The 12,815-nt window shown below is 58.4% G+C and overlaps 1 protein-coding gene across 1 annotated transcript in view; it reads left to right on the top strand.

Moving 5' to 3' along the window:
* The first annotated feature begins 1,917 nt into the window (after positions 1-1,917).
* The window catches only part of HCN4 (hyperpolarization activated cyclic nucleotide gated potassium channel 4), a 43,005-nt gene continuing 32,107 nt past the window's right edge, over positions 1,918-12,815 (top strand). Inside the window, exon 1 of the mRNA XM_070621786.1 lies at positions 1,918-2,823. Coding sequence (XP_070477887.1) covers positions 2,039-2,823 — 785 coding nt within the window. The 5' untranslated portion in view covers positions 1,918-2,038. The remainder of the gene's footprint in view (positions 2,824-12,815) is intronic.

Below are 12,815 nucleotides of genomic sequence, written 5' to 3' on the forward strand. Positions count from 1 at the left end.
ACCCTTGCTAGGCTACTCCCCCCATCTTGCTTCCAAAATTTCTGCTCTGAATGGGGTGTTGGAGGTGGTCACAAGCAGGCTAAGAATGAGAATAAAAAATCCTTTAAAGGAAAACCTCATTTTATTCCTCAGAGAAATGGCAAGGCTAGGGGACCTTTTTGCCTCCTTCCTGTCAGACTTTACAGAATTAACCCGAGCTCCAACCTTCCTTGTCCAACCTCTTCCCTCTAATGCTCCATCCCCATTTCTGAGCTAGTCCGGGATGTTGGCCCTGAAAGGATCTGAGTAACCCTGGGCCATCTTGGTGGCCCCCAGGCCAGGGAGAGGGGGTCTGGCGGCCTGGCTGTGTGGATGGGTGGGGGGAGGGTGCCAGGCTGTCTCAGGGTGTTGGAGAAGAGCAGAGCTGTATCTCTGGCTGAGCTGGTGGGGTTTGTACATAAGCCCGAGACTGTAACCGGGTGGGAGAACACACACTGCTGGATCGCCGGCTGGCCTAGGGGTGAGGATGGCGAGCGGACTTAAAGGGAGCGGGGGCTGTGCAGCTGCTTGCGGGTAGGGGATCTGGGTGGAGCAGGAACTCCCCTAGCGTTGGTCCATATAGGATAGGAACCCAGGGGGAGGTCCACATCTAGTCCCAGAGTGCCAGGTCGCCAGAGGAGCCTGCCTGCTGGCCCCCCGAGGCAGCCCGCTAGTCTCGGAAACCCCCACGAGAACCACCTCCGGAGAGGTGCGTGCGGGGATCGGACCCCGCGTCGGTGGCTGCGGCAGGCGCGTTTCCTCGAAGTCTTACCTCGAAGCGCTGGGTCTCACCCGCGCCCTGTGCCTGCCGGAGTTTCCCCAACGCCCTCCTTGCCGGGCCGCTGTGAGGCTCGGCAGAGAAAAGACCGGCCGGGGATTCGCCCCTAGCCCAAGTCACAGGAAAACCCCTGGAGCGGCCCCGACGCAGCGCATTTCTGGGAAATACCCTCTCCAGGCGCGCTGCGGGAAGGCCAGGGGCTCCACATCCAGACGACCCGCTCGCCTTCTCCGAGGAGGGTCGCAGACCCAGCTGAGAAGCAAAACCGCCCGGCAAAGGCGAGCCCAGAGCTCGGAGGGGAAATCGGGAAACCCCGCCCCCTCCCCCAGTTGTGGAGTGGGGGCATTCGCAGCTCAAGCTGGAACCCTAGACTTGGGGCGCGCTCCCAGTCCTTGGCCAAAGAAAGATATTTGAGGTATTAGGATTAAGGACGCCTCTCAACCCAGCCCCAAAGGCCCGGCGAGGGTCTATCCTGCGCCCCCCGCCGGGCCCGCCCCTCGCCCCCCTCCCGGCCCCCAGCCCGCGCGCCGCTGCCCCTTTAAGAAGCCCAGGTAGGCAGGCCCGGCTGCGGGAGCCGCTCCTATGGCAACCCGCGAGCTGCGGCGGCTTCATGAATATTCCGGGGCGCGGGAGCCAAGCTCTGCCGGAGGGCGCTCCGGGGGAGGCGGCCGTTGATGTAAGCCCGGCGGGCCGCTGGGCTCCTCTCGGCTGCGGCGGGAGCCCTGGGACGGGCCAGCCGCGCTCGGACAGAGGAAGCGAGGCGAGCTCGCGAGTGGCTGGTCACAAAGCCGGGGCGGCGGGACAGACGGACAGCTTGCCTGCCCGCGGGACGCACGCCCGGGAGGCGCGCGGGCCGTGCGCTCTGCGCTTCGGAGCGGTTCTCCGAGCGCCGGGGCCGCAGCGCCGCTTCTACCCGCGCCCATTGTTCCCCGCGGGGGCGGGGCGCCTGGAGCCGGGCTGCGCGCCGCGCCCCTGAACGCGGGAGGGAGGGAGGGAGCGCGGGGTCCCCGCGCCCAGCCCGGCCGGGGAGGAGGCGCAGCGCGGCGAGCCCGGGGACCCGGAGCCGGACTGGGAGCCTCCCCGCCGCACACAGCCTGCCCGAGCATGGGCGCCTGAGGCGGCCCGGCGCCGGCGGCGAAGGACGCGTCCCCGCTAGCAGACTGACCGGCGGGCGGACCTGGAGCCGGTCCTCGGCGCCTCACCCGCGCCCCTGCCCCTGGCCCGGCCCCTGCCCGTGGCGCCATGGACAAGCTGCCGCCGTCCATGCGCAAGCGGCTCTACAGCCTTCCGCAGCAGGTGGGGGCCAAGGCGTGGATCATGGACGAGGAAGAGGATGCCGAGGAGGAGGGGGCTGGGGGCCGCCAGGACCCCAGCCGCAGGAGCATCCGGCTGCGGCCGCTGCCCTCGCCCTCGCCCTCGGCGGCCGCGGGCGGCACGGAGCCCCGGGGCGCGGCCCTCGGGGCGGCGGACGGCGAGGGGCCGGCCCGCGGTGCGGGCAAGTCCAGCACGAACGGCGACTGCAGGCGCTTCCGCGGGAGCCTGGCCTCGCTGGGCAGCCGGGGCGGCGGCGGCGGCGGAGCGGGGGGCGGCAGCAGTCACGGGCACCTGCATGACTCCGCGGAGGAGCGGCGGCTCATCGCCGAGGGCGACGCGTCCCCCGGCGAGGACAGGACGCCCCCGGGCCTGGCGGCCGAGCCCGAGCGCCCCGGCGCCTCGGCGCAGCCCTCAGCCTCTCCGCCGCCACCCCAGCAGCCGCCGGCGCCGGCCTCTACCTCCTGCGAGCAACCCTCAGTGGACACCGCTATCAAAGTGGAGGGAGGCGCGGCCGCCGGGGACCAGATTCTCCCCGAGGCGGAGGTGCGCCTGGGCCAGTCTGGCTTCATGCAGCGCCAGTTCGGGGCCATGCTCCAGCCCGGGGTCAACAAATTCTCACTGAGGATGTTCGGCAGCCAGAAAGCCGTGGAGCGCGAGCAGGAGAGGGTTAAGTCGGCCGGCTTTTGGATTATCCACCCCTACAGCGACTTCAGGTAAGGGGGCCCGGCGGCGATCCTGTGGGTTCCCTGAGCGGGCGCGGACATGCTTCCTCGGCCCTGCTTCTCTGCCGGAGTTAACTTTCCTTCCTCGCGCTGGGAGCTCCGGGAGAAGTGGGGCGCCTCCAGGCTCCCAGACACCCCCAGACCTCCTTCTGCGCCGCGCTGGGAACTTTCCTCTGTGTTGTGGGTTCTAGTCCTGGTCCTCTCGTTCTCTCAGGGTCTGGGCCGCGTTAGAGGCAGGCTGAAAAGGTGTCCTGAGCCTGGCCTAGCGCTGCCGGCAGCCCGGATAAGGCTCTGCCACCTTAAGCCACACATCCCACCTTCCCCTTCTGGGCTGCAGAGTCAGGGTGGCCATCCTAGAGGCAGCTCCAGGTCATTCAGCCTGCAGAGCAGGGCCACAAGGGAGACAGACCTCTTGGCAGCTGGGCCAGCACCTGGGGTGCTCACCCCAGGCTTTAATATCTGCCTTCTTGTGGCCTGGGAAGCTGCAGCTGGGGAAGGAGAGCTGGGTCCCTGGAGGACTGAGGTTACTGGGGCCTCAGGTCCAGGAGAAGAGCCCTCTGCACCCACCTTAACTCTGGGCCAGCCCCTCATGCCAGGTGGTGGGCCCTGGGCAGCTGGCATCAGGACTGGCAGGACAAGATGACCTTGCTCATAGTGGTCAGTGAAGATGCCTGTTGTCCTGACTGATGAGCAGCTGTCCTGTGACCCCAAGCTTGTCCAGTGCCCCATCCTCACCCCAGTTGCCCAAGCCCAGCAGCTGCTAGGTCTCTCATGGGGTCAATCGTGGGTCCCCAAACAAACAGTGTGATTACCTGTCAGGGAGAGGGACCCCACCCCCTCCACTATCACTTGAGTCAGATGCCACAGAAGACTGCTGAATACCACTCGGGGCCTGTGGGGGGTATCTGCCAAAAAGAGAGATGGGAGATGGCCTCTGAAGTTGGGATCAGGGATGTCCCTACCCTAGTCAAGATTTGGGGTCCCCCAGCAGCTCCCTGGGCTTTCCTGATACACAGGATTGAAGTGGGGGTCTGGAAAATGTTTCACCCTTTTGAGCTGGGTTTAATTCTTTCTCTCTCTCTGGGCCCTGCCCCCTGTTTAGCTCCTATCCCTGCCTACCCTGCTTGTCTGCCAATATAAATGAGCATTTTGCCAATCCAGAACCCTCTTCGCAAACTCCAGGGAAGCTAGGTTTGTAATGAGAGCAAAGCCATCTTCCATCCAATGAGAGAGATTTCTCGTGCTGGGAGCAACCAGTCAGGCAACACTCGATGGCTTAAAATAGGTGGTGAAGAGAGGGCCCCCCCTTTTATTTTTTTGAGGGACTGCTCTTCCTAATGTTAATATCCAGGGTTCCCATTCCCAGAGAGTGTGGGAGGTCAGAGGATAGGCTAAACAGACAGCCATGGTCTTCAAGCTGTGTGAGCAAATGTGGGACCCTCCCATCAGAAACTGGGACTGGTTCCCAAGTGCCAGGTTCCTAAAGTGTGGCCTCCCCTCTGGTCAGTACCCCCTCAGATCTCAGCTTGAGCTAGGGAGGAATGGGCAGGAGCAGTGTCTCCTGCACCCCGCTGGGTGTCCTAGGCTCTCCTCCTCCCTCTGAACCCCCTGGTGGTGGTGGCAGGTAGGCTGTGCCAGTATCAATCACTTGAGGTTGTTGAGGGGCCCTCCCTTCCCTTGCTCAGCTCCCCGCTGTCTTGTTGTCTGAAAGCCTCTGTTCAGGGTTCTCATCATCAACCCCATCGCCTAGGGTTGGGGGAGCTGCAAGGGGCCAACTCCAGGCATGCTTAGCCTCCATTGACAACGGGCATTGACTGAACACCTTCTGCCAACTGGGCCTTGCCTTCCCAGGCTTCCCTTCGCCTGGATGGTTAAGGACTAGGACTGGGCTGATTGCATCAATGGGAACCTCCCCGCCTTCCTGCTCTTCCTCTGCCCATCTTGGCATGTCTGTCTGCAGTCCCCCTGATGCAGAATCTCCCACTAACTGCAGGCTGCCTGGGACATGGTGGGGAGGGAGGGTGATGGGGATAGGGAGGGGTGGATGCAGCAGGATTGATAAACAGGCAACAGGAAAAGGGTCAGTCCAGCCTTTGAATTTGGGTTTGTGCAATAAGCAACAGGGACTGGTAGCTGAAAGCACATGTCCTCTGCGCACAGCCTTCTAGCTGCCTGGTGCTGGGTGGGGTGTAAAGAAAGACATCTAAGAAAGACCATCTGTGTGCGTCTGGAGGGGCAGTGGTCATGCCTCTCCTACACCCATGCCAGAATAGCTGGTCTCATCTTCACAAGGTCAAAGAGGCAGGGGCCTGGCTAAGTCTTCTAAGCTTAGAAAACCCATCGCTCAACCCTGCCACCTGGCCACCCCCACCCCACCGCCCAGCACCCCAAACCTCAGTCCCTTGAGTTTCAGCCACTGGTCTTGAGCCTCTATATGGAGCCAAACCCTACTGCCCAGCTCAGGCTTCACAAGAGCTTCTGCAAGCATTGCTCAGGCCAGTCGAGGATTTATTCATCATTTTGACGGGCAGGAAGCATTGATCCAGCAGAATTGGTTTAATAAAGAATCACCAGCAAACCATGATAGATTGAGTTTGCGGTTTGGAGTTCAGGGCTCACTGTCACCAGCTGCTTCCGGCATCTCCTGTCCCTGGGGGAGGAACGTTGGGTGCCTTTTCCAGGGGCTGGAGTGGGCTGTGCTCTGAGGTACCCTCATAACCTGGGCCATGTCTAAGAATAGGTTTGGCTATCTCTGCTTCTCCTCACCCCTCCATCCCCCACCGCTCTGCCCACTGTGCCCTGGCTGCCGCCTCCCCCCACTATGTCCCAGCCACCCCCATGGCTCCTCCAGGCTCCACGGGCTCATCTGGCCTCCCCTCCCCTCCCACTCCCCATTTGCCTTTTGAAACTTATATTTAAGGTTTGGTGAGGGAGGAGGCCAGGACGTACAGCCCCTTGGGATGTTGCGCCCCAGGATCCAGCCCAAGGCTGGTTGGGCTCTTGGGTCCTGGGCGGTTCCTTCCTTTCATATGAGCCATGTCCTGGAACCTGAGCTTGGAGGTGGGAACTTGGAACAAATAAAACATGGTGTCTGCATGATCCTGTTTTTCCAAGAGGAGAGAAAGGGAAAGAAAAGGAGTGGGAACCCTGAGTGAAGGTGGACCTGGTTTTGTTCCCAGAAGCTGGTCAGGCTTTCAAGTGTCAGGCTCAGGTGTGTGGGCCTGGGTGTGTGTATGTCTAGGTGTCTCTCTGAGTAGGTGTCTTGGGGCTGTGTGGATAGACATGGAGGTTGGCAGGAAGTCCCTGTGTGTGATGTCAGTTCTGGGGCTACTCTTGTGCCCCAAACTCTAGCTTGGCCTTGAGAGTGGAGGCAGGCAGAAGCTTGGCCCTGCTCGTTCCTCTGCCCCTTCCCTCTCCTAGCCTGAGACATCTAAATCTGTGAGGAAGGGGAGGGAAGGGAGGGTCCTAAAGGGTCCTTTCCTTGGGGCAGAAACAGCTGAGCTCTGAAATCGTGGAAACTGAGCCAATGGCCTGGTAAATTCCAAGGGTGGCTTAAAACTGACTTCCTTTGCTGGTCCCTGGCCCCAGAAACTGCCACTGCCCACCTCACATCACCTGCCCAGCCCTATCTGCTATGGGGCCCTGCTTGGGTTATGAGCCTTCTCTGAGCCTAGTTTTCCAACCTAGAAAAATGAGGATCCTGTAGCCTATCTCCATGTCAGACACACTGTACAGCTGTGGTCATCCCGTGGAGGTGAGAAGCTCCAGTGCACCCTCAGAGACCACTGTCCAGACTGCCCCTGCCCTCACTGCCCTTAGTCCTGGGTGGACCAGAGGGGCCTCTGTCCTTGACTCAGACCAGTGGTTCTGAACCTGCGTCAGAGACCTAACTGAGAACCTGCTGGAAACTATTGAGTCTCTATCCAGAAAGATACACGTACGTCTAGACACACGCAATATGACACTCAATTTCTGGGGTCTGTGGACCCCCTAAGTTGAAGCCCATCTAGGTTGTGAGCCCCACTGTAGGCCATCCCAGAAGAGCATCCTGGCCTGGTAGGAGCAGGGTGCAAGCCTCCTAGAGCCGTCTTCCCTGGGGCCCTCTGTACTCTGAGGCTTGGGCCTCCTGTTGCCAGCAGGATGAAAATGAAGATGCAGGGCAGAGTTAGATGTCTGAAGAAGGAAGGCTGCTCTGCTCGGGGACTCGTTACTTGTCTGTTTCCTGAGTCTCACTCCCATCGCTCTCCCTTTTGACTGTGAGAAGGACTGTTCAGGTGGGAGGTGGTAAGGAGGAAGGTGGCAGCCTGGCTCTAGGTCGGGGGTTCTGAGGCCCCTTCTTGGGTGGGCCTTCCTGGGGGCCATGGCCCAGGAATGCTGCTTCTGCTGTCAGCGTGGAAAGCCAGGCCAAAAGGAGCTGCAGCCTCGGCGGCAGCGCCAGGGGAGGGGGAAGGGCGCCTTGGTGCAGAGGGGAATTCCAAGGTGAGCTGCCTGGGCGGTGCTGGCGGCTGGCACATTGGGCAGCAGGGTTCTCCAGTGATGAGGACGTGCTCCACTGATAAGACTGGGGCTGGTGGAGGGTGTGCTGTGAAGGCCAGCACCCAGCTCGGGTCTGAGGTGCGCTCGGGATGCCCAGTGCCCAGAAACCTGCTGCGGCCATCGAAAGGCTTCAGTTCCTGGTCTGGCTGCTACATGATGAGGCTGGGGGCTTCTTCCCTGCCGGACCCTGCCCCATTTGTTCCCTTAGCTGCTGTGAGGTGTGAGGCTTTGGGCCTGTCAGGTGGCCTGCCTTGCACAGTGCTGGGCTGACTGCCTGTCCATCTGCCCTCCTCTTCCATGCTTTAGGGCTTCCAGTTCTTCTGGGATGCCCTCTCAGGCCACCGCGGCCACCATCACCTGTCTCTCCTTCCCTGACCACCTTATGATGTTTGGATGGAGCTCTATGTTTGTTATAATACGGTGCTTCTCACACTGTCATGTCATCCAACTCACCTGGGGATCTTGTTAAGATACAGCTTCTGACTTACTAGGTCTGGGGTGGGCTCTGAGACTCTGCATTTCTGATAAGCTCTCAGGTGATGCCGGTGCCGCCGGTGCCCAACTCAGAACCAGGCTTGGATTACTGTGGTTCAGATGGTGTGTTTGTTCCATGCTCAGCTCTGTGTTCTCCCCGTGGCCTCTGGCACTGAGCACGGCAGGGTGAAGTCTGTGAACTGGGCTGTGCAGCCCTCAACACAGAGGTCGGCGGCAAACTTGGGGTTGTCAGATGCATGGCCTTCCTCCCTTCCTCCGCTGCTGCTTGGACTCTGCTGGCCCTGGATGCTGGCGCTTGGGGTGGGGTGAACATGGGGAGACCAGGTGGCCAGAGGGCCCTCATTAATCCACCCTGTCCCATTGCTTTGGCAGCTTCTCTCCCATTCAAAAGGCCAGAGGGGCGGGCCTGGCTGGAGGAGAAGGGGCAGGGAGTGCAGTGACTGCTGTGCTGCAATGAGATTTCTGGGAAGGAACAGATGTTGTTGGTGAGAGAGTCCAGAGGTGCCAGGGCAGGAGAGCCGCTGTGAGGTGGCTCTGACAGTGGCTGGCTGGGAGGAGGACAGAGGCATCCAGTAAGAGCAGCTGCCTTGGCACCTTGAGCTGGTGGTGGTGGTGGGGGGGGGGTGTCTGAATCTTAACACCCCTTCCCCTGCACCAGACCATGCCTAGCAATCTCCCCTGGGGACTGGGCTTGGCTCCCACCCCAGAAGGCACCAGTCTACATACAGATGACAGGACTGACGAGTGTCATAGCAGCCTGAGTGGCCCTTGTGCCTGCCGTAACACTGTCTACCACGAGGGAATTCACCCAGAGCAGAAGGTCCAACCCCAGTCTCCAGGGGGCCTTGTCATATAACTGAGGAGGCACCCAGCTCCAGCACACACACTCCTTGGCTCAAGGGCTCTTACAAAGCTGCTACTGCCAGTTGCTAATTAATAGAAGGGCTGCCGAGGCCGGCCAGGCAGTCCTGCTTGGGCCCAGGGGATGTTGAAGAATCCACATTTCCCAGCCAGAGCGGGCTGTGGGGAGGGCAGGGGCATTGCCTTGGCTTCGGAGAGGATGTTCTTTGCCAACCAGGCTTATAGTGAGAAAGCATTGCCAGGGCCCTGGAAATCCGTGATCCCAAAGCCTAGGAGGCCACTCAGAGACACTCTATCATCAGCATCTAGCATCAGAACTGCAGTGGGAGGCAACATAGAGAGGTGGTGAGCTCCCCGTCACTGAGGGTGCTCAAGATGAGACAGCAGTACTTAGGCCAGAGGTTGCTAAGCAGCATCCTGTGGATCAGATGCAGTACCTAGATGTGTTCTGTTTGGCCAGCATAGTGTGTGATAACAAATCTGAGACAATATTTTAAAATGGAAAGATGTAACATAAAAATGTGGCTTTTGGGCTTCTCTTGAAAAATTGGAAACTCTGGTGGCTCTGGCCCCATGTTCCTGCCCGCAGCAGGGAGCTGGAGCAGACTAGAGGCTGCCCCCTTTAAACTGGCTTTTGCTGTCCTCTTGCCCACAGTCTCCACCTGTCCCTAAGGTCTCTATCCTACACCCAGCCATGTCACTCATGCACACTTAGCTGCCTGATCACTGTAGGCTTCTGAGTTTATAACTCCAGACTCTTACCAGTAGAGACGAAAGCCAGGTGGGTTCCCAGATCAATAACGACCATTTATGTGCTACCTACCGCGTGCCAGACTGTGCCAGGAGCTTTGTATTATTTACATACATTTACAAATGAAATGTGTTTCATTTCCTCTTCATAGTGGCCTGAAAAACAGATTCTGTTATTCCCAGTTTACAGATAAGGAAACTGAGGCTCTGATGTGGAAAAAAAAGATTTGCTCCAAATCACACAGCTATGAAGTACCAGTACTGGAATTTGAACCTGGTCTCTAGGACTCTAAACTCATACTTCCCTCCTTCTCTCTCTTCCTTCCTTCTTCTTCTTCTTTTTTTCTTAGCTTTAAAAAGTTAAATTACAAAAGTAGTTCAAGAGAACATTTGGGGCCGGCCTGGTGGCGCAGGGGTTAAATGCGCACATTCCCCTTTGGTGGCCCGGGGTTCGTCAGTTCGGATCCCGGGTGTGGACATGGCACCGCTTGGCATGCCATGCTGTGCTAGGTGTCCCACATATAAAGTAGAGGAAGATGGGCACAGATGTTAGCTCAGGGCCAGTCTTCCTCAGCAAAAAGAGGAGGATTGGCAGCAGATGTTAGCTCAGGGCTGATCTTCCTCAAAAAAAAAAAAAGAGAGAACATTCTCCTGAGAATGCATATGTTGCAGATAATGTTTGACCACACATTAGCTCGGAGGAGGGGCTGGGAGGGGTGGGGCCCAGCTGGCACAAAATTTAACAGGTCTCAGAAAACCAGATCCAGACAGGCCTTAGCAAGCTCCTGGCCTAAAGCCTTTATTTTATAGGCAGGGATCAGAGGACCAGAGAGGGTAAGTGACTGGCCCAAGGTCACAGAATAAGTCCGTGTCAGAGATGAAACCTGAACCCAAGGGGGTTATGTAACATCTGGCTGCAAAGGTTTTCAAGCTCCGCAGTCGACCCTGAGACCCCAGCTAGAGGGTGTCCAGGGAAGGCTTGTCCTGAGTGGTCTTGTTGCTGAAGCTGTTTCTTGTCTCACCAGCCCTAAACCTGAATTTTGGGGTGATAGGTATCTTCAGAGTCCCATCTTATAAGCTTAGCCAATGAGAAGGGAGCCATTCTGTATCTGAAGACGTGGCGTCTGCAGGCTGAGACAGCCCTGTCCTAACCCCTGCTCTGGGGCTGCTGCTCCTGGGGATGCCAGATCAAAAGGTTTGTCCCCTGCTCCTCCCCTGGCAGGTCCTGACTGGTGTAGAGACCTTTGGGATCTGGGAACCGCATCCAGATGCCACTGGTGCACCTGATCCTCCATAGGAGTGATTAGGGTTCAAAGGGGACGGGGATAAGTAGCCAGTGGTAATGTATTCTCTCCACCAGAGAAATAGGTGGTCATGTGGTCTCTTCATTACATCCTGCAGGGAAGTGAGAAAGTGGAGTCAGTCTGTGGTTTAGGGCTGTGTGTGTGACCAGGGTCAGGGCTCAGGGTGTGAGCAGGCTTGGGGTTCAGTGTATGACCAGGATCAGAGCTCAGTGTGTATTCAGGATTAGAGTTCAGCCTGGGACCAAGATAAGGCCTTGGTCTGAGGTCAGGAACTGGAGTCTTTGAACAAAGCCTTTGAGCCAAGCCCAGTGCCTCCCTGAGGTAGCAGGCCTTGGGACAGGGGGGCATGTTGTGCCCCCCCGCCCGTGGAAGCCCTCCTTTCCTTTAAGCTTCCTGAGCTCCTACACCTCTTAGCATCTGTGCCAGCTGCCACTGGTCCTCTCTGGGAGGTAAAGTACAAATTATAAATAAACAATAGTGCCACTGCTACCGAGGCAGAGACACCAAATCTCACACGTGACCACTCCCCGCCCCGCTCTGCTCTCTCATTGTTTGGGGCTGGTGTCTGTCTGCCCAGTCAGGCAGCCAGCTTGTGGTTCCTGCAGAGTGGTGCTCGGGGCTGGACAGAGAGGTGTGCTGGCTTGATAGAGGGACTCCCTCCTGCTCCCCACTGCCCCCCAGCTCTGGGCTCCCACAAACTGCGGAGCAAGCAGCGGGGCCCCCAGGTCTGCTCATGGCAACTGCCTGATAATTGGCTGCTCATGGTTTTGTCTGTCTAAGCATTTACCCATGTGGGTGGACATGTTATGTCTGCGTGAACAAGGCTCTCAGAAATTAATACATAACACGGGGCTGGCTGATACGTCGTCTTCTGGGCTTGGAGAGGGGCAGGCTGAGGGTGTCTTGTCCTCAGGAGACCAGATGTTCCATTGCAAGACTGTTTGCACCCATTATGGAGTATGGGGGTCACTCCTCACCTGACAAAGAGGATAGTAGAATTTCAGTTCCTCTTGGGGTCCCTGCGTCTTATTTAGGGGAGGGCAGACAAGAGATAGACCAATATGGATTGATGGTCAGGGAAGGCTTCCTGAAGGAGTAGATCTGAGCTGGATCTGGTGGAGAGAGAGCCGTTCTGCACACTTTCTTGGAAGCAGGTGTCTGGGAGCTTGAGCCAAGGGGCCGCCTGGCGGGGTGGGTGTTGGCAGGCACCGAGGGCAGGTTACTCAGCATCTGTCTCTTTGGACCTGCAGTCCTTAAGCTCTGCCCTTCACCCTCAAGGATTCGGACCCCACTGTCCCGGGTCTTGCCCCTGATGCTGCCTGAGTATGTGTGGATATGTTTGTGGGTGTGTTTGTGTCTCTCTCTGGCCTGTCACCCAGGGTCCTTGCAGCCCAGGGAAGTTCTCCCGGGCCCTGGCCCCAGCTGCACAAGCTCTGAGGAGACTCCCTTCTCCTGCTGTACTAGGCCTGGAAGGCAGGTGTTGCTGCTGCAATAATGTCACTGAGCCTGTGGCCTGAAGCCCAGAAGTAATTACCCTGCAGTTCCCTGTTGCAGGCTGGAGCAGCCCCTGTCAATGATTAACGTGAGTCTCCAGCCACTTGACGCCAAAGCCAGCCATAGGCTTCTCCCACCTACAGTTTGTCAGAAGAGACAGGGCACTGTTCCCTTCCCCAGGGATAGGAAAGACCCTCAGGCCCACAGGTCTCATCAAGGCCATTGGCACCTTTTATAAGAAATGTAGTTCAGCAGGAGAGACTGCAGCTGGGGCCTGTCTGTGCAGCATCAGGGCTGGCCCACCCGGAGCCCTGGGTCCTCTCCTCCTGAGCTTTCCTGGCTTGTAACTGCCCACACCTCCCACACTGAGTTTGCCCTCCTGACCCTCATCCTGTTCTGCTGTGTGACCTCAGCAAAGTCTTTTCCTCCCTCAGTGTCCAGGGTCAGGGCTCGGTCTGAGGCTGAGAAGAGAGCAAAGCTAATTGGCCAAATAGGTATTGAACCCGTAATCCTGACCCCATTAGTACAAATTGAGCCAGCGGG

Source organism: Equus przewalskii, chromosome 1 (genome assembly GCF_037783145.1).
Source record: "Equus przewalskii isolate Varuska chromosome 1, EquPr2, whole genome shotgun sequence".
In the NCBI taxonomy this organism is placed as follows: domain Eukaryota; kingdom Metazoa; phylum Chordata; class Mammalia; order Perissodactyla; family Equidae; genus Equus; species Equus przewalskii.